The sequence below is a fragment of the Pediculus humanus genome, genomic scaffold (genome assembly GCF_000006295.1).
Source record: "Pediculus humanus corporis 1103172108322 genomic scaffold, whole genome shotgun sequence".
NCBI classification, from domain to species: Eukaryota; Metazoa; Arthropoda; class Insecta; order Psocodea; family Pediculidae; genus Pediculus; species Pediculus humanus.
Genome location: NW_002987891.1, coordinates 1340183 through 1359357, shown reverse-complemented (window position 1 = coordinate 1359357; position 19175 = coordinate 1340183). Strand labels below are relative to the sequence as shown.

The following is a 19175-nucleotide window of genomic DNA, read 5'->3' as shown; positions in this document are numbered from 1 at the left end:
CGTTAATTTTTTTTTTTAATAACGAGACTAAATAGAATGATGATAATAATAATAATAATAATAAAGGGAAAAAATTCAGAAAAATAAATAATATTAAAAAAAAAAAAAAAAGATGGCGGCACTTGTTTTTAACGAACGCTTTAATAATAATAATAATAATAATAATAATAATAATAATTGTTTTTTTTTTTTTTTTTTTTTTTTTTTGTATTTAAAAAGAATAAATAAATGAACCAACGGTGTCGTGACCTTGATGAAAATGTTTTTTTTTTTTTTTTTCGTTTTCATTCTTTTCGAATCAATTATTATTATTATTATTATTATTATTATGTTTTTACGCCATCTTTTTTTTTCGTTTTGTTTTGTTTTGTTTTCCCCTTGGCATTGTCAGACGAATTAAATTCGCATTTTTCAAAATAATTATTTTTTTTCCTTTTTTTTTTTCTTAAACAATTGTTATTATTATTATTATTATTATTCGAAGCTTCTGCTGTGCGAGTTCGTTTAACGAGTAAGAAAATTAATAATAATAATAATAATAATAATAATAATAATATTGAATTTATCATCGTAGCGTATGTTAAAAAAAAAAAGAAAAAAGAAAAATTTTCGTAACGGTTTTTTTTTTTTTTTAAATATTCCAAAAACGGTTTTTTTACGAAATTGAAAATTCTTCGTTTGAAATTACTTTTTTTTTAAACGAATAATAATAATGATAATAATAATAATAATAATAATAATAATAATAATAATGATTTTTAAACGTGTGAATTTCGTTTCGGTTACCAACATTAGAAAAAAGTACGAAATCTTAAACGATTTTTTTTTTTTTTTTTTTTTTTGGTGGAAATTTCGTTAAAAATGTAATTATTATTATTATTATTAACGTACCTTAATTTTCTCTTTTTTTTTTCTATTATCCGTTTGGTAATAAAATATTTTGACGTTAACGAATTATTCGTTGTGATAGTTTGTAATTCATTCATTTTTCCAAAAATTTCTATTTCTAAAAATTTGCTTCGTGACGTGTTTTTATTTATTTTCCTACGTCTAATGACACGTCAAACGTTCTGCAAACGTAAAAATTATTTATTAATTAATTTATAATCAATTAAAAATGAGCTAATTAAAAAAAAAAATAAATGTTTGCCTCCATATTGTTTTTTTTTTTCCTTTTCCTTTGGCTCGTCCTTCTCGTTTGCCGCCACGATAATTTTTGGCGGGAAAATAATTTTGATGTTTTCGTGTGTCAACAGTTTCGCCATGTTTTTCAACAAAGTTAACATTTTGCGAGGGTATTTTACCATACGACGTAGTACAATTACCCAATTTACCGGGAATAAAAAATTACGAGGATTTGACGTCGTTGATTCCATATTTTCAAATGATCGTCGATTCGGAATGTAGTTTAAGAGCGAAAGAATTTATTTGTTCAATTTTAGAACCCGAATGTCAACCTGAAGGACAAAGAATAATGCCGCCATGTAAATTAAATTGCAAAGGTAAAAGAAAATTTTTTTTTTTGTTGATAATTATTAATTATTTTATAACGAATTATGGAATGAATTCTTTTTTAGTTTTCTCTGACGATTGTAAAGATTACATAATAAATAGTTTGCCATTATCGAATGTTTTCGATTGTAATCAATATCCAGATTGGCAAGAGGGTGAAGAATGCGTTAATTTTTCCAAAGGTAAAATAAACCCCGTGACAAATTTATAATAATAATAATGATGATAATAATAATAATAACGGTGAGAAATGATAATTTTTAAGATAATTGTCACGAGGATGAAGAATTTCGATGTTTGGACGGTACCTGTATTCCATTGAAATGGGTATGCGATGGAGTACACGATTGTCCAGGTACGATACCAAGCCACGATGAAAACATTTGTCAAGGATGTTCAGAGAATGACGAATTCAAATGCATCATGGATGGTAAATGCATACCAATGGCATGGAAATGTGATGGAGAAATAGACTGCATTGATCATTCAGATGAAACATCCTGCAAATTAAATTCAACATCAATAGGTAGATAATTTACACAATACATAATAATGGCGGATTTACTATTAAATGTTTTCATCGAACAATAAATGTTTGTGTCTCACAACATTTGGTAAAGAATAAAATAAATTTATCGATATTGAGAGTTGACAGCTTTTTAAGACTTTTTATCGTTTAAAAGTATTTGCTTGCTTTCTTTCATTGATAAGATATCAATGATAAGAGAATTTATATAAATATACATATAGGTAAACAGTATTTTTTTTTGTTATAATTTTTTTATAAATATATATATATATATAGACTTTAATATTAATTAATAATAATAAATTTAATTATAATAATAATAATAATCAATTTTTCTATTTCATTAAAATTATTTATATCCTTAAAAAAAGTATTCATATCGAATAATAATAATAATTTCAATAATGAATAATAATAATAATTACTCGATTACAATAATTTTCATTTAATTATATTATATAAAATAATAATAATAATAATAATTTTACAATAAATTAATAATAAATTGATTATGTCAAAGGTACAAGGTTTGTCGAATTTAATTTATTTATAACTATCGAGTAATTAAAAATTGATTATTAAATTTTTAAAAATGAGTTATTAAATAAGAAATTTAATGTTATTTTATTGTCTTATGTAAGTAAACAATAGAATACATTAATAAATTTTTAAATAAATTACTTTAACCTAATAAAATAAATAAAAATTATTAAAAAATTTATGTGAATGTTTAAAACATTTATAATAATAATTTACCTATGAAAACATAAAAAACATTAAATAATTTTATTAAATTTAAATAAAATTAATAATAATAAAATATTAATTCATTTTTTTTTTTTTAAACTAATAATAATAATAAATAAAGAGAGACATATTTATTTAAATGCGCGGTCCAATATTGCACAGTTAATGTGTGTGTGTGTCTAATGCCACTTTAAAAGGACAAAGAATTTTTAATGGCTGTTAAATTATTTTTATATACATATAATTTAAATTGATTAATTAAAATTTGATTAATGTGAATGAATGATTTATTAATTAATGAATGAATAAATAATAATAATAATAATAAAAAATGGAAAAAATAACCGATGAAGCTGTACAAGCGACTAACGATGATGCAAGTGAATGTAAAAGATGTGCCGTTCAATTGGGATATTGGATTGATCCTTACATACAGTTTTTCGTTAAAGGAACGGATAGAAAAGCACCGGAAATAAATCGGGGATATTATGCAAGAACGATGGGAGTTTGGTTTTTATTAGAAAAATTTGTCAAGGTATAACGTTTTATTTAATTATTTATTGATTATTATTAAGAATTCTTTTTAATTTGTCGTATTACATAAGTCTTACATCAATCAATTGTACGGGGGTAAATAATATTGAATGAAATTCATTTATGTCAGACATTTCAAAAAAAAAAAAAAAGAAATTTGTACTTGTTTATTTATTTATTGGATGGGGTAAATAACTTAAGGTTCTTTTATTTATTAAAGACTGCAGGTAAAAATTGTCAGATAGTAAATTTAGGAGGTGGTTTCGATACATTATACTGGAGGTTGAAAGATTCCGGTTACATGATTGGAAATTATGTTGAAGTCGATTTCCCGACTGTCACATCTAGAAAATGTCATTTTATTAAAAGGAATAAACAACTGTTAGAAAAAATTCACATGGAAGGTAAATAATTATTTAAGAAAACAAAATAAGAAAAATGCTTTTTGAAATTCATGAATTTTCAAATTTTTTAGACGGTGAAATTAGATTAAGTGCTACAGATTTACACGCTAGCGGATTTCACATAATAGGAGCCGATTTAAGGAATATTCAAGATTTAGAATCCAAATTAAAAGATTCTGATATTAAATTTAACATGCCTACGTTTATATTAGCAGAATGCGTTCTTGTTTACATGGAATTACATTCTGGAAAAGTTTTGTTAAAATTTTTTTCAGAAAAGTTCAAATCTGCCATTTTTGTTAATTACGAACAGGTTTGTTTGTTTTCATTTAGAACAAGCAAAAAAAAAAATTTTATTCGGTAATGTGTATCATTTGTTTGTTAGGTTAATATAGGTGATAGGTTCGGAGAAGTTATGCTTAAAAATTTAAGAGCAAGAGGTTGTCCATTAGCAGGAGCAGATGCTTGTCAGTCGCTTAGTTCGCAAGAAACAAGGTTAATTTAAAAATTGATCAATGTTTAAAAAAAAAAAAAAAGTAATTCATAAATGAGTAATTTGGTTTATTTTGTAGGTTTTTAAATAATGGATGGGATAAAGTTAAAAGTTATGACATGGTTAAAGTATATCATGCACTTCCAAGTCAAGATAGGCAAAGAATTGAACAGTTAGAACTTCTCGATGAGCAAGAAATTCTCATACAATTATTTCAACATTATTGCATGGTGATCGCATTAAAGGGTGAAGATTTTGATTGTGTCGATTTCACCTAATTCAAAACACACATGAGGATTTAAAAAGAAAAAAGAAGTTTTTCTTTCAAGTCAGTCTTTGTTTAATTTAGGAGCTTTTGTCATACAAAAGTTAAATGAGTTAATGTTTTCATCATTTATAGGAAATTTTGCAGGTAATCGTTAGATATTTAAATATTAAAAAATAATTGTCTGCAGTATCTCTTATCGATTAATTAAACTGGTACCTAAACATTTTTCATATTTGTGTAGCACAAATTTAAATAATTATTTTAAAATTAAATATACTTATATAAAACGTTCAGGGTAGTTATTAAAGAATGAATTATCGTAATATTAAAAAAAAAAAAATTTATATAACTTTGTCATTTTTAATAAAATTGTGTGTGTGTAATTTTTAATATTAAAAATGACTTATCTTAAAATATCATTAATAATCTATATACAATTTCTTTTTTTTTTTAGAGGTTTTTACATTTTGCAAAATGTTTTTTTTTCTTATTTTTCTTATTTTTTTTTGTTTAAATATTGTAAATATTGTAAATTATTATTTTATTCACCCTGCATAAATTGTAAATGACTCACTTAAAACTTTAAATTCTTAAAAACAATTCAATAATTCATTCTTTTTTTCAATCAATAATTAATTAATTGTTTTAAATATAATTCTAATGAGGACCATTCATTCATTTTTTCTAACACAACAACTTAAATTATAAATAAAAATCTTAGGTATTTTATTAAAATATTATTTTTGTATTTCTTATCATTGTAATTTATCATCCTGAACATAATTTTTAATAAATAAATATGTGGAAAACCCCCCCAAATTTTTTAAATGTTTAAAAAATTTCAAATTCGTTGTTATTATTATTATTATTATTTCTATAATCGTATTATTTTAATAATGATTTTTGTAGTATTTGAATAGACTAACACAAAAATTAATTTAATGTACATGTTGTATGGAATATTGGTTAAATTTAAACCATTTTATTTATTATTGTTTATTCCTGTGATTATATATATATATATATTATGTGCGTGAGTGTATATATATATTTTTGTTATAATTATTATTTATTTTAAATGTATTAATATGTGTAAATTAAAAGTTTAATATATAACTAGTGGTATGTCTTTCCTTTTTACTTTCTTTCTTAATTTATATTTCAATTATGTTAATAATTTACCTCTCAGCATGATTCACGTGTACGTTATTTAATATTTTATCAATTTTGATATTTAGTGAGATAAATTTAATAAAGTAAATTGTTAAAAATCCATACCTGACTTTTACTGAAATAATATTTTCTAAAAATAACAGTTATTTTTACTAATTGGTGTAAAAACTCACCTTAATCAAAGCTATTTTTAGTTGTTTTACTTATAATTAACTTTTAAAAACTACAAATTTTACTAAATATATAAAAAACTTAAATTTCACAAAATTTATAAAAGGAATTCGTATGTAACGGAAATTTTTTCAAAAAAAATTGGCTCTATTGGCAACGATACGAATGCTAAAAAAAAAAAAAATTTCTGAACGTACCTTAATCATTGACTACTGTCTTACTGTACCACTAAACTTGTTTAGTGTGTACAGTATTGAATTGTATTATAAATTTTTTTATAAACTTTTTTATTATTTTTTTTTATTTTTATAAAATTATATTGTTTTTATTGTAAAAGTTTGAATCGAAAAAAAAAAAATTGTAGTTTTTCAAATTTATGAATATTACAACATTGTATTTGCTTAAGGGCTATCTCTTTTTGACATCGTTTAACCTACTTTTTTTTTTTAATTTTGTATTCTTTGATCAAAGTACAGTCGTAAGTTAAAATCACACTTGTTAACATGTTAGTCAATCAATCGATAAAAATTAAAGGTTTATGGAAATATGTTAGAGAACAACAAAAAAATAAAGCATTTTTTGACGTAATAAGGTATGTTTAATAATATAAAATTATATTTTAGAGGTGATTAGGTATTAAGTGTAAATTCCTGAAAATTAATGATAAATATTACTTTTAAAAAGTACTTTCAAATAATTTTTTTTGTTTCTTAATTTATATATCATTTAGGTTATTAACAATTTTTTTTTTTTTTTGTATTTAAAAAAGAAATTAAAGGTATCTCTTGTTAATATTTTTTAATAAAATTTTTTTTTTTTTTAAATAATTTTTAATTTTTTTTTTTTAAATGAATGAGTCATTCAAAACTGACCTTTGGTATCAAAAGTTGGTTTTACACCAATATTAGATATTAATAATGATGATAACCTTTAAAAATTCAATCTATTTAATAATATAAACAAGGAAATTAATAATATTAATAATATTTATTTTAGATGTATGTCTTCCGAAGTTGCTAAAAAAGAACCGAAAAAATTTGAACCATCTCCTTCATTTGCCAAAAACTTATATGTTGGCAAATTAGAACCAGCTCAAGTTTTTCCATATCCTAATCCATTAAGCAATGAACAGAAAGAAACTGTTTCCATGCTTACAGATCCATTTGAAAAATTTTTTCAGGTAAAAATTCATACAAAAAATTTTTTCGGTTTTTCGGTTCATGTAATAATTTAAGTATATATACCTTTAGGAAGTTAATCATCCTGAAATAAATGATGCAAATGAAGAAATTGAGGCGCCAACATTAAATGGATTATGGGATATGGGTGCCTTTGGCATTCAAGTACCTGAAGATTTGGGAGGTTTAGGTTTAAGCAATACACAATATGCTAGATTAGTTGAAATAGTTGGAAAATATGACCTTGCTGTTGGTATTTGTCTTGGAGCGCATCAATCTATTGGTTTCAAGGTAAATTGCAATTTTATTGTTAAAATTAAATATTTGCAACATTTATGAAAAACAAATTTAACAAATATTTTTATTGTGGTAAAAATTTTTTTTCAGGGTATTTTATTATTTGGTACACCTGAACAAAAAAAAAAATATCTTCCAAGGGTTTCTACTGGAAAAGAATATGCTGCCTTTTGTCTGACAGAACCAACAGCTGGAAGTGATGCTGCATCGATAAAGTGTGTTGCTCGTTATAATTCCGATTAATTTTAATGGTGAAAAAATTTTTTTTTTACATTTTAATTATTTTTTTCTAAGATCTCGAGCTGTCCTATCACCTGATGGCTCACATTGGATATTAAACGGTTCAAAAATTTGGATATCAAATGGTGGATTCGCTGAAATAATGACAGTATTTGCTCAGACCACTGTTAAAAATGAGGAAACGGGAGTTGAAAAAGATGCAGTTACTGCTTTTATAGTTGAAAGAAGTTTTGGAGGTAAAAATTTTTAATAAGTCATTCATTATATTTTTCCTGTAGTTATTAAATCACTACTAAAATATAATTTTTAGGTGTCACATCGGGTCCACCTGAAAAAAAAATGGGTATCAAAGCTTCCAACACGACTGAAGTATTTTACGATAATGTTAAAATTCCAAAAGAAAATGTTTTGGGAGGTGTTGGAAACGGTTTTAAGGTTTTGATTTTTTAATTTTAATTAAATAACTTTTTGAAAAAATATAAATAAATATATTTACCTTTCGAATATTATTCATTAAGGTAGCCATGCAAATTTTAAACAATGGAAGATTTGGAATGGCTTCTGCTTTAGCTGGAACTATGAGATCAGCAACTGCCAAAGCGGTAGAATTTGCCACTCAGAGATTACAATTTGGACAAAAAATTGAAAAATATGCAACAATTCAAGAAAAACTTGCCAAAATGGCTATGCTTCAATATGTAACGGAAAGTTTAGCTTACATGATAAGTGGAAACATGGATCAAGGGAGCACAGATTATCAAGTCGAAGCAGCCATATCAAAGGTTTTTAATATTTTTCATAATTTCATGATACATATTTATTTTATTTAATATAATTATTATTATTTTAGTGTTTTGCATCAGAGTCTGCTTGGACTGTGACAGACGAAGCCATACAAATAATGGGTGGGATGGGATTTATGAGACACAGCGGTTTAGAAAAAGTTTTAAGAGATTTGAGAATATTTAGAATTTTCGAAGGAACAAATGATATTCTTCGTTTGTTTGTCGCATTAAACGGTAAAATTTTTTTTAAAAATTAATTTATTTCGGTGGTGAAACAAAAAAAAAACCTTTCTTTACATCATTCGTAGGCATTCAATATTTGGAAAAAAGTTTAAGACAGTTGCAAAAAGAAGTTAAGGGTGTTAATCTCGGCGTTATTTTTAACGAAGCACAAAAAAGAGCAAGTAGACAATTGAATATGGGGTTGGGTATATCAACCGGAAATGCAGTTCATTCAAATTTTCAAAATGAGGTTGCTTTATTAACAAAGGTAAACAATAATCAATTTCCGGTATCATTTTTTAAATCGACAAGCAAGCTGGGAAAGTAAATTGGATTTATTTTTCATAGTGCATAGAAAAATTTGGAAAATGCGCAGAAACGTTAATATTGAAATACAAAAGAGATATTTTACACGAACAGTGTTACCTTCATCGTTTGGCTCAAGCTACATTTGATATTTACACAATGGCGGTCGTTTTGTCGAGATGCACGTCAACCTTACAAAAGGGTTTGCCTTCTGCTCCCTACGAAGAATTATTGACGAAACTTTGGTGTCACGAAGTGATTATTATAATTTTTCATACGAGTTTTATAAAAATGAGAATTTTTTTTTTTTTTAAAACGATATTCATTATTGTTTCAGGCATCAGAAAGAGCCGTGCTTAATTTGAATATGACAGAAGATAAAAATTACGAAAAGTCATTTAAAAATTACTCGAAAGTTGCTGGTATGATTTGCGAAAATGGCGGACTCGTTCAAATGAATCCACTAAATATATAAAAAAATTTCAAACGAGTTTAGCAGAGTTTGTGTTTTTTAATGATTTTTCAACCGCAAATGTTTTATTGCGGTTGATGATCAGGTTGAAATAAAAAGAAAAACGTGTGCAGGAGGCCATGACTTTATTATATATACGAATTAACTGCAACACTTTTATATATATATATACAATAATTGTTGAATATTTTTTTAAGTCAGTTTATCAGTACCTAAAAATGAAATATTAAATGTTTGTTTATTTACAGTGAATATGACATGATATATATATACCTGATTTTTAATCTACGTTATTTATTGTATTGTGTATTATATTATTATTTTTTTTTTTTTCAAATATTTTACATATAATGAATTATACAAGACGAATATACATTTTTATTTGCAATTGTATTTTATTAATTGTTAAAATTATTTAAACTAATTTCCTTGATTTATAAATTAAAAAAGTGAAAAGATTTTTGTTTTGAATGTAATTTTTTTTTATAAAAAATTTTAACTTTTTATTTATTATTTTTTATTAGTTATAAGAAAAGATTTTTTCAAAATTAATACAGCTCATAATTATTAATAAATTTTGTTAATAGTTTATTATTTTTCTTGAAAATTCAGTAAAGTAGACAAGACTTATAATTTATCAATTCATAAAAGTTAAAAATTTCAGGCGGATTTAATATATAATTTGTCTTCTGCCACGTAGAAAAATAACACTTGCTGTACTGTGCTATCTGAAAACAAAATTAACAAATTAATTTTTTTTTTTAAGTAATGATTTTACGAATCGAAAAATACACGGGATAAAATGAAACTGGTTAGTAAATTTAAGTTTTAATAAATCATTTAATAAATTATTTATTCACATTTATAAAAAAAATGTCAGTGTTAAAAATGATTTCATTTTCAAAAAAAATTTTTTTTTTTTTTTTTTTTAGTATTGTTTAAGCAGTCATCCGAACAAGCCTTGTTACGTTCTTAAATGGCGCGAAGTAACAATTATGCTTGATTGTGGATTATCAGCTCAATCTGTATTAAATTTTTTACCTTTACCACTTGTGCACAGTTCAAGACTTTCAAGTTTACCCACATGGATGCCAAGAGATTGTTTAGATTCAGAGCTTGATGGGGTAAATTGAATGACTTCAACAATAAAATAATTCTTTTCGAAACTCAAATTTCAATTTAATATTTTCATAATTTATTTTTTAGGAACTTAGGGATTGTTGCGGAAGAATTCTCATCGATTCACCCCCTGAATTTTCTCCCCCTCAAACTAAAATTTTAGATTTTTCTGAAATTGATGTCATGTTAATATCAAATTATCTTTGTATGTTGGCTTTGCCCTTTGTAACCGAAGACACCGGTTTTAAGGGTGTAGTGTATTGTACTGAACCGACTATGCAAATAGGAAGGTTAGTTTTAAAAAGTTTTCATCGATTTAATTTCTTCTTTTTCAATTTTATAAAAAATCTTATAAAGAATTTGTGGATTAATTTTCATTTAAAGATTATTTTTAGAGGAGTTAGTCGAATGGATTGAACAAAGTCCAAAATCGAATGTTGCCAAACATTGGAAAGAAGTTTTACATTTGCTTCCTCCACCTTTAAACGATGCATTTAAACCTAGAAATTGGAGGCACATATATAATATGCAACAAGTAAATTCAGCTCTATCAAGAATTCAAGTTGTAGGATATGATGAAAAGTTGGTGAGTTTTATAAGAAAAAGTAATTTAAAAATTTTTTAAAGTTATTCAAATTTTTATTTTCATTCTTTTAATCTGACAGGATATTTATGGTGCCTTAAAAGCAATTCCAGTCAGCTCTGGATACTGTTTGGGTTCTGCTAATTGGATAATACAAACTGATTATGAAAAAATTGCTTATGTATCAGGATCGACAACATTAACGACACATCCGAAACCGATGCATCAAAATGCATTGAGAAATGTTAATGTTTTAATCATAACTGCTTTAACTCAAACTCCGACTAGTAATCCTGATTCCATGTTGGGTGAATTGTGTATAAATACAGGTATGATTCTTTTGGTTTACTATTTCAAATATAATACTCGAGTAATATTTAATGAATTACCTTTTTCCCAGCGATGACGGTTAGAAATGGTGGTTGCGTTTTGCTACCATGTTATCCGAGTGGAGTCGTTTATGATTTGTTTGAATGCCTTTCTAGTTATTTGGATGCAACAGGACTTACCCAGATACCAATGTTTTTTATTTCTCCTGTTGCTGACACATCTTTAGCTTATTCGAATATATTAGCAGAATGGTGAGTTTATTACAAGCATTTTTTTTTTTTTTGATTATTTCACGTTCATTTGTGTATAATTACAGCGAATTACTTTTAGGCTGTCACAGGCAAAGCAGAATAAAGTTTATTTACCCGAAGAACCTTTTCCGCATGCATTTTTAGTTAAAAATAGTAGGTTAAAACATTTCAAAAATATATATGCAGAAAATTTTAGTGCGGAATTTCGACAGCCATGCGTTGTTTTTTGCGGTCATCCAAGTCTTAGATTTGGCGATTCCGTACATTTTATGGAATTGTGGGGTTCGAATCCATTACATTCCGTCATTTTTACCGGTGAGTGGAATCATTTCAAAAAATGCATAAGTTGTACCATATCGTAAAACGTTTCTTTTTTTTTTGTTGTTGTTTACAGAACCGGATTTTCCTTATTTAGACGCCATATCTCCATTTCAACCGCTTCAAATGAAAGTAGTTCATTGTCCGATAGACACGAGTTTAAATTTTACACAAGCAACAAAACTCATAAGAGAATTAAAACCTGGGACACTCGTCATACCTGAAAGTTACACGAAAAATCCTTTAGGTTCTTCTCAGCGTACCGACCTTCTAATAGATGCGGTTAGAAAAAATTCTGATGATAATGAATAAAGGAAAATGGTTTGAAATTAAAACGAAATTTATTTTCCAGCAAGAAAGACCAACGTTAACGATGAAAAGGGGAGAAGTAATTAAATTACCTGTCAAACGTAAAAAAGTCAAAGCGGAAATGTCTGCGGATTTAGCATCAGAATTAATCCCGTGCGAAACAAGGCCAGGTGTGTCTTTGACATCCGTTACCGGAAAACTCATTCTCAACGATAACAAATACAAAATTGAGGTGATGATTACGATTTTATCAAATTAAAATACAATCAGAGACCAACGAGTCACAATAATAATTTGTTTATTTTGTTTAAAGTCACTTGAATCAAATCAGGATTTGAAACGTAAAGAATCATCATCAGGTACGTGTGAAGATTCAGATACCTGTGGTGATGTTTTACCTAAAAGAAAACCGACATACGAATGGGGATGGTTGGATATTGATCAATTCGTACAAAAATTGTCTCAGGAAGGAATAAACGATGCAAAAGTAGAACACGGAAATCCCGGATACATAATACATTTGGTATATGAAGGTCTTGAAGGAAAATTAACAAAAAAAATATCAAATTTATTCATGGTTAATTTGTTTTGTTTTGCAGCAAGAATCAGATACTCTCATAACGGTCGAAGATAGTCAAACTCATATTATTTGCGAAGGAGATAGACAGTTAAGGTTAAAATTAAGAGATGCTCTATTGCAGTGTTTAAATAAATTCTAATGAGAAAAAAAAGTTTATAATTAAAATTTTATTATTAAACGTGTAAATAATATTTAAAAGTTTTTTTATTTTTCTACGTTGGAACGCCATTACTTGACGGTTTAAGATCAATCGAAGTTAATTTTTAAAAAGTTTACATTTTTTTTAATATTTTGATAGTGAATTAGTCGTGAAATAAGAAGTTTTTAAAAAGAAAACAATAAGTTTTGAATTTTTTAAAGTTAAAATTGGAATGAAATTGGTTTAAACTTGGAAATAACGTCCGATGTATAAGGTAAGTTTCAATTATTGACTGATATTACGTCCACCATTTTTTTTTTTTTTATTAAATTATTCGTAATTTTATTGTTTTTTTATTTATTTCACGAGAATTACTTGACAATAAATTAATTAAAACGAGTAAATTTTTTTAAATGGCAAAAAACGTTAAACGTTGATCGAATATTATTATTATTATTATTATTATTATTATCAGTTAAATAAACAAACGAGTACGTTCTAATTATTTTAAAAAACGACAAACGGTTTTTTTTAACGAATGATTCGATTTACGTTTAATCCATTTTTACATATTTTTCACGTCCCCCCCAACTAGTTTTTTTTTTTTTTTTTTTTATAATTAAATAATAAAAAAAACATTTGAAAAATGATTTTTTCTTACTATTACATTCAAACAATATTTTTAAATGTTTAACGGTTTTGTTTTAATTTTCGACCGCACGATGTCGCTTCTAACGCGCATGCGCACATTAATAATTTTGAACGAGCATAGTAACTAAGTTTTTTTTTTTTTTTTCATATAATTATAAATATTGTTTTTTTTTTTAAATAAAAAGTGTTTGACATAATAGTTAATTTCATATAATCAAATATGAAAAAATAATAATCAGAAGTGAAAATTATTATTTTCTTCGAGGGAAAAATATTCGACGCAACCAAACGAGGTAAAATTATAGAAAAAAAAAAAAAAAAATTTAATGGCGTACGTTCGTAGATAGGCAACGAAGACGGTAACCATAAGCGTCAGAACCCGATATCCGTATTCTCACGTTGCGGTAAATAAAAATTTAAAAATTCTTTTTATAATTAAAACGATGGATTCGTAGAGTGTGTAAATGAATAAATTGCATTTAAAAAAAGAATTTTAATCGGTATTGAAAACTCTAAAAATGGGGATTTAATAATAAAAATGATTTTTTTTCGGTAAATGTGTTCGGTCGATGACTTGCATTTGCTCGGGCGGTGGCTTGTTCATATCCGCCATTATTACTCCGTCCCCGCGGAGATGGGTGCGGGCAACGCTCTTCACCTCCCCCCGGCTTATGTCTTGTTTCGTTCCGCATCTTATAACTTTATTCAATCGGTCGAAATTTTCAGGCTTTTTTTTTTTTTTTTCTTTTTTTTTTTTCTCCCCCAATTTTTTTTTTAAACAAACCATTCTATTTATTAATTTATAATTAATAATGAATTATTATTATTATTATTTCAAACCTTTTTTTTTCCCCACGCTTATATTATTATTAAAAAAAAAAAAAAATTTTAATTTATTCTCCAGAAAATCATCGTTTGTATTTATTTTAATGTATATAATTAAATAAATTAAATTTATTTTTTTAATTTATTTTAATTAAAGGATTTGTTTTTATATAAAACAAAAGAAATTTTATAAACTTGTCTTTGGATAAAGGGAAAAAAAAAAAAAAAAAAAAAAAAAAACAAAAAAAATAGACCCGACTTCGTCATCGAATCGAACTCCATTTTGAATTTTTTTTTTTTTTTTTTTGAAATTTTATTTTGATGTTTTTGTTTTTTTTTTTTTTTACAGAAAAATGGGTAAGAAAAAAAGAGATGAAATAAATACGGGTAAAGAAAAATCCGAACCGGAAATAGAAAAGAAAAGAGCAAAAAAAGAAATAATAATAAAAACGGATAATAAGGAAAAACAACAACAACAACAACAACCGCCAAAGAAACAATCACGTTCAAATGAAAAAGAAAGTAAAAAATTAACATCTAATAAAGATGGTACGAATAAAAATATAAAAAGTCGAAAATACGAATATACGGATTCGAGTTCGAGTTCGGATTCGGAAAGTGAAAAAAATTCAAATAAAAATAGTAATAATAATAAAAAAACCGTTACGGATTCGAATTCGGATTCCGTTGATTCGAATACATCGGATAGCGGAGATGATTCGAGTCCCGCATCCGAAGTGTTCAAAAATAATAAGAAACCGAATAATAAAAAAATGAAAGTCGATGATGACGTAATTAATAAAAACAATACCGTAACGAATTTGATGATACCCGTTAAAAATTACGACAGAACAACGGGTGAAAAATCATCGAGTTCTGATAGTTATCACTCGGATACGGAAGAAGAAGACAAAAAAAGAAGGAAAAAACAAAAAAAACTATTGCAAATGCAATTGAATAAAAAAACAAATAAAAAAAATAATAATAATAATTTCACTGTCGCGTCTGACATTAAGCAACGAGACGTTCAATCCGATGCTGACGAAGAAGGCGGTGATAATTTAACGTCCAACAACGATGGTACGTACGCCATGTTTGTTTTTTTAACTATAAGTTGTCGCGTTCATCGGATTTTTTTTTTATTTTTTTGGGTATTTTTGTTTATTTTTAAGAAGTACCAGATTGGCCGGAAAGTGATTATGCGGAACTTCTTAGAAGAATGGAAACTCAAATACCGCCGAAAGACAATCAAAAATTTCATTCAAGAGCAGCCAAATTGGATTGGTCAAAAATAGCTTTTGGTGATTACGATGCTCACGAATGTTACGAAGTTTGGTTGGCCATATCGAAAAGAGTTAGAAGGTTTAGAATATTATCCGAAATACTTCAGGATGCCAGAGAATGGGTCACGAAACCCTGGACAAATTTTTACAGGGGTTCTAAAAAGGTATTCTTCCACCATCATCATCATTATCATTCTTTTGTGTTATTTCGTTTTTAGTCGATGATAATAATATTTAATATTCATTTATTATTCGTTTAGAATCGTCATCCTGATATGCCACCAAGACCATTGTCGACATACATGTTATATTATCTCGAACAAAAAGATAAAGTTGTAAAAGAAAATCCAGGAATGGAAATGACACAGGTATTCGAAAGAGAGGGGGAGAGAGAGAGAGAAAAGTTTTTCTTTTGTTTTTTATAAAACGAGTATGACGACATTTTGTTTTGTTTTCCAGGTTTCCAAAATTATATCGGAAATGTATAAGAATTTGTCACAAGAAGAGAGAGACAAATATACGGATTTGGCGGCTAAACAAAGGCAAAATTTCGATGTGAAATTATCGGAATTTTATAGGGAACACCCGGAAATAGCTCAACAACAGCAACAGAGAAAAATACAAGGGAAAGAAAGTAGTACAAAGGGTCCCAGGAAAGCAAGCAATCCCTTTAAAGTAAGATTTTAATTAATTAATTTTTTTAAAAGTAAATTTTAGTTTCAGCAACAAAAAAAACAATCATTATCATTATTATTTTCAGTTGTTTTTTCAAGAACAATTAAAAAAACACGAAGGAGGATTTTCAGCAGAAGATAGAAAAACCGTCGAAGAAACTGCAAAGGAAAAATGGAAAAACATGAGCGATGAAAAGAAATTAATTTGGATTGATTGGGCACTTCAGGATCATAAAAGATACGAAGACGAAATGAGAGTTTATAGATTGGAACATCCCGATTACGTTCCACCCAATTCATCCAAATCAATTTTAAACAAAGACGAGAGAAATATTAAAGAAAGGTAAAGGTGGAGGGAGGGGGAAGGGGGAAGGGGAAGAAAGAATTCGTTTGTGCAAATAATTCATATTGACGTTACATCATTTGCAGACTGGCTGGAAAACCGGTGAAACCGCCCAATTCAGCATATAGTTTATACTCGAGACTCATGCTTCAAAGTGATCCGGATGTGAAAAGCAAACCGCCGAAACAAAGAATGGCGGAAATATCGAAAATGTGGAAAAAAATATCGGAATCGCAAAAAGCACTCTACGAAAAAGAAGTCAGAGCGATGCAAGACAGTTACAAATTAGATTTCGCATCGTATTTGGAAGGTTTATCACCGGAAGAAAGAGAAATTGAATTGAAAAAAAATCAACCGAAGAGAAAAATGAGCGGAAGTAGTGGCAGCAACAACAATAACAACAACAACAGCAGCAAAGTCGTGGAAGAAAAAGTTAAAAAGAAAGAAATGAAAAATAACGTTACGATGAAAAACGTTAAGAGTAGTAGTAGTAGTAGTAGTAGTAACAACGATGGCGGACGTTTGATTTTATTCAAAGATGAACCTTTGCCCCCACCCGTGTTGGTATTTCTTTTTTGAATAAGAAAAAAGAAAATTTTTTTTTTGTTATGAAACTAAATTTTTTTTTTTTTTGTAAAAATGAAAATTTCAGAAAAGTTTTCGACGTTTTCTACGATTCATTCCAGTCCGAGTGTTCAACGAAATTGAACGAAGGTGAAAGACTTAAGGAAGCCATTAAAAAATGGAACGGTTTATCAGAATCGAAAAAGATGATGTACAAGGAAAAACACAAAGAACTCAAAGACAAATACATAAAAAATTATGAAATTTTCTTAAAGGTGAATAACCTCTTCGAGTTTTCCCTTTTTTCACCTTTTCATCATCACCGAACGCTTGTTTTACTTTGTTTTGTTTTTGTTTTGTTTTTCAGAGTTTGTCAAAGGAAGATTTGAAAAAATTTTCAGCGTTAAAAGCTCAATCGAAACATAATGATAATCCCAAAGGAACGAAAGAATCCGTGAATGGTACCGCCGACGATTCCAACGAGGTATTTATTTATAATTTTTAATTATTATTATTATTATTATTATTATTTTATTACGGACACGTGATCGTGATCATCATCATCATCATTCGCTCGGTTAACGTTTCCCTTTTTCCTTTTGTAGGATTCGGACAATGATGAAAACGGTTCGTCATCCGATTCCGGTTCGGACGATTCTGATTCGGATGGTTCGGGCTCGGAAAAATCTAGCAAATCAAGTTCTAGTTCGGATGATTCCAATTGTTAAATATTATTTGTTCCTTTATTACTATTATTATTATTATTATCATGCATTATTTTGATGCGTGTGTGATGCGACGTGTGTACGCACGCGTACACACGTGCACACACCCTCGACCTCCAAACTTTTTTCTTTTTTTTTTTTTTTAGTTTTTTTTCTGCACGTGCAGAAATTTTTACTTACTATTATTATTATTATTATTATTATTATTATTATTATTATTATTATTATTTTAATTCGCGACAATTCAATTGATGAATTCGAGACGGAAAAAAGGGGAAAAAATTTTTTATAATAATTTTTTTAATCGATTATTTTATTTTATTTTGATTTTTTTATTCATTTATAAACATTTTAAAAATTGTTTATAACAAATGAAAATAAACAAAAAGAAGAAGATAAAGCAGAAGAGAATTACAATACTCAGGAGGAGGAGGAGAAATTGAGAATTTTTATAAAATTTTTTAATTTTTAATATCTTTTTGCTAAACTTTTTTTTTTTTTATCATATTTTTCTTGCCCGTTAATTTTTCTTTTTTTTTTTTTTTCTAATTATACGTCATAAATAATCGAATTTATATATGTAAAATAAATTAATAATAATAATAATAATAATAATAATAATAATGGAAGTCATTTTTTTTTTTATTAATTTGGGTAATTTTTAATTTTTTTTTTTTTTTTTTTTTTTTATTCAAATGGGGGTTTACGCGAGTAGTAAAAAAAAAGAAAATAATAATAATAATAGTTTTCGTGAAATATAAATTTTCTTTTCTTTTTTTTTTGTTAAATTTACGTCGTCGTCGTCGTTTTTTTTTTTTTTTTTTTTTTTTTTTAAATTCTCAAATGGGGTAAAAAAAAAAATTTAATTTAATTTAAATGAAAAAAACCAAAACCAAAAGGAAAAAATGTCGTACGTAATTTTTATTGCTCATTTTTAAAATAAATAATAAATAAATTAATTAACTTATTGTTATTATTATTATTATTACTACTGCTACGACTACTGCTAATAAAACCATTGATTGATTTATTGATTTACCTATCGATTTTTCAGTTAAATAAAATGAATTTTTTTTTTTAAAGAATTAAAATCAACGATTTGTAAGGAAAAGAAAAGAAAGAAAAAAAATTCAAACTTATTATTATTATT

General features: G+C 26.5%; 5 protein-coding genes across 5 annotated transcripts; all 5 read left to right on the top strand.

Annotated features, from left to right (window-relative positions):
- Nucleotides 1–1384: 1384 nt before the first annotated feature.
- On the top strand, nucleotides 1385–2046 carry Phum_PHUM617750 (low-density lipoprotein receptor, putative; the record flags this gene model as incomplete). The annotated part of the gene is made up of 3 exons (XM_002433200.1): nucleotides 1385–1502; nucleotides 1578–1694; nucleotides 1778–2046. The coding sequence occupies 3 exons, from the start codon at nucleotides 1385–1387 to the stop codon at nucleotides 2044–2046; spliced, it is 504 nt and encodes a 167-aa protein (XP_002433245.1).
- Nucleotides 2047–3119: 1073 nt separating this feature from the next.
- On the top strand, nucleotides 3120–4497 carry Phum_PHUM617740 (leucine carboxyl methyltransferase, putative; the record flags this gene model as incomplete). Its single annotated transcript, XM_002433199.1, has 5 exons — nucleotides 3120–3323; nucleotides 3543–3726; nucleotides 3798–4039; nucleotides 4112–4221; nucleotides 4299–4497. 5 exons carry the CDS (start codon nucleotides 3120–3122, stop codon nucleotides 4495–4497), a joined length of 939 nt encoding a protein of 312 aa, XP_002433244.1.
- A 2334-nt stretch (nucleotides 4498–6831) lies between these two features.
- On the top strand, nucleotides 6832–9334 carry Phum_PHUM617730 (Very-long-chain specific acyl-CoA dehydrogenase, putative; the record flags this gene model as incomplete). Its single annotated transcript, XM_002433198.1, has 10 exons — nucleotides 6832–7011; nucleotides 7082–7300; nucleotides 7397–7521; nucleotides 7601–7782; nucleotides 7857–7981; nucleotides 8065–8328; nucleotides 8397–8565; nucleotides 8640–8821; nucleotides 8902–9114; nucleotides 9197–9334. The coding sequence occupies 10 exons, from the start codon at nucleotides 6832–6834 to the stop codon at nucleotides 9332–9334; spliced, it is 1797 nt and encodes a 598-aa protein (XP_002433243.1).
- Nucleotides 9335–10133: 799 nt separating this feature from the next.
- Nucleotides 10134–12960, top strand: Phum_PHUM617720 (uncharacterized protein; the record flags this gene model as incomplete). Its single annotated transcript, XM_002433197.1, has 11 exons — nucleotides 10134–10142; nucleotides 10264–10455; nucleotides 10538–10740; nucleotides 10835–11036; nucleotides 11116–11362; nucleotides 11434–11614; nucleotides 11694–11929; nucleotides 12009–12214; nucleotides 12285–12473; nucleotides 12555–12764; nucleotides 12841–12960. 11 exons carry the CDS (start codon nucleotides 10134–10136, stop codon nucleotides 12958–12960), a joined length of 1995 nt encoding a protein of 664 aa, XP_002433242.1.
- A 1829-nt stretch (nucleotides 12961–14789) lies between these two features.
- Phum_PHUM617710 (glutamic acid-rich protein precursor, putative) lies at nucleotides 14790–18028 on the top strand (the record flags this gene model as incomplete). The annotated part of the gene is made up of 9 exons (XM_002433196.1): nucleotides 14790–15516; nucleotides 15609–15883; nucleotides 15980–16087; nucleotides 16179–16394; nucleotides 16480–16736; nucleotides 16823–17300; nucleotides 17423–17575; nucleotides 17668–17784; nucleotides 17906–18028. The coding sequence occupies 9 exons, from the start codon at nucleotides 14790–14792 to the stop codon at nucleotides 18026–18028; spliced, it is 2454 nt and encodes an 817-aa protein (XP_002433241.1).
- Nucleotides 18029–19175: the final 1147 nt, after the last annotated feature.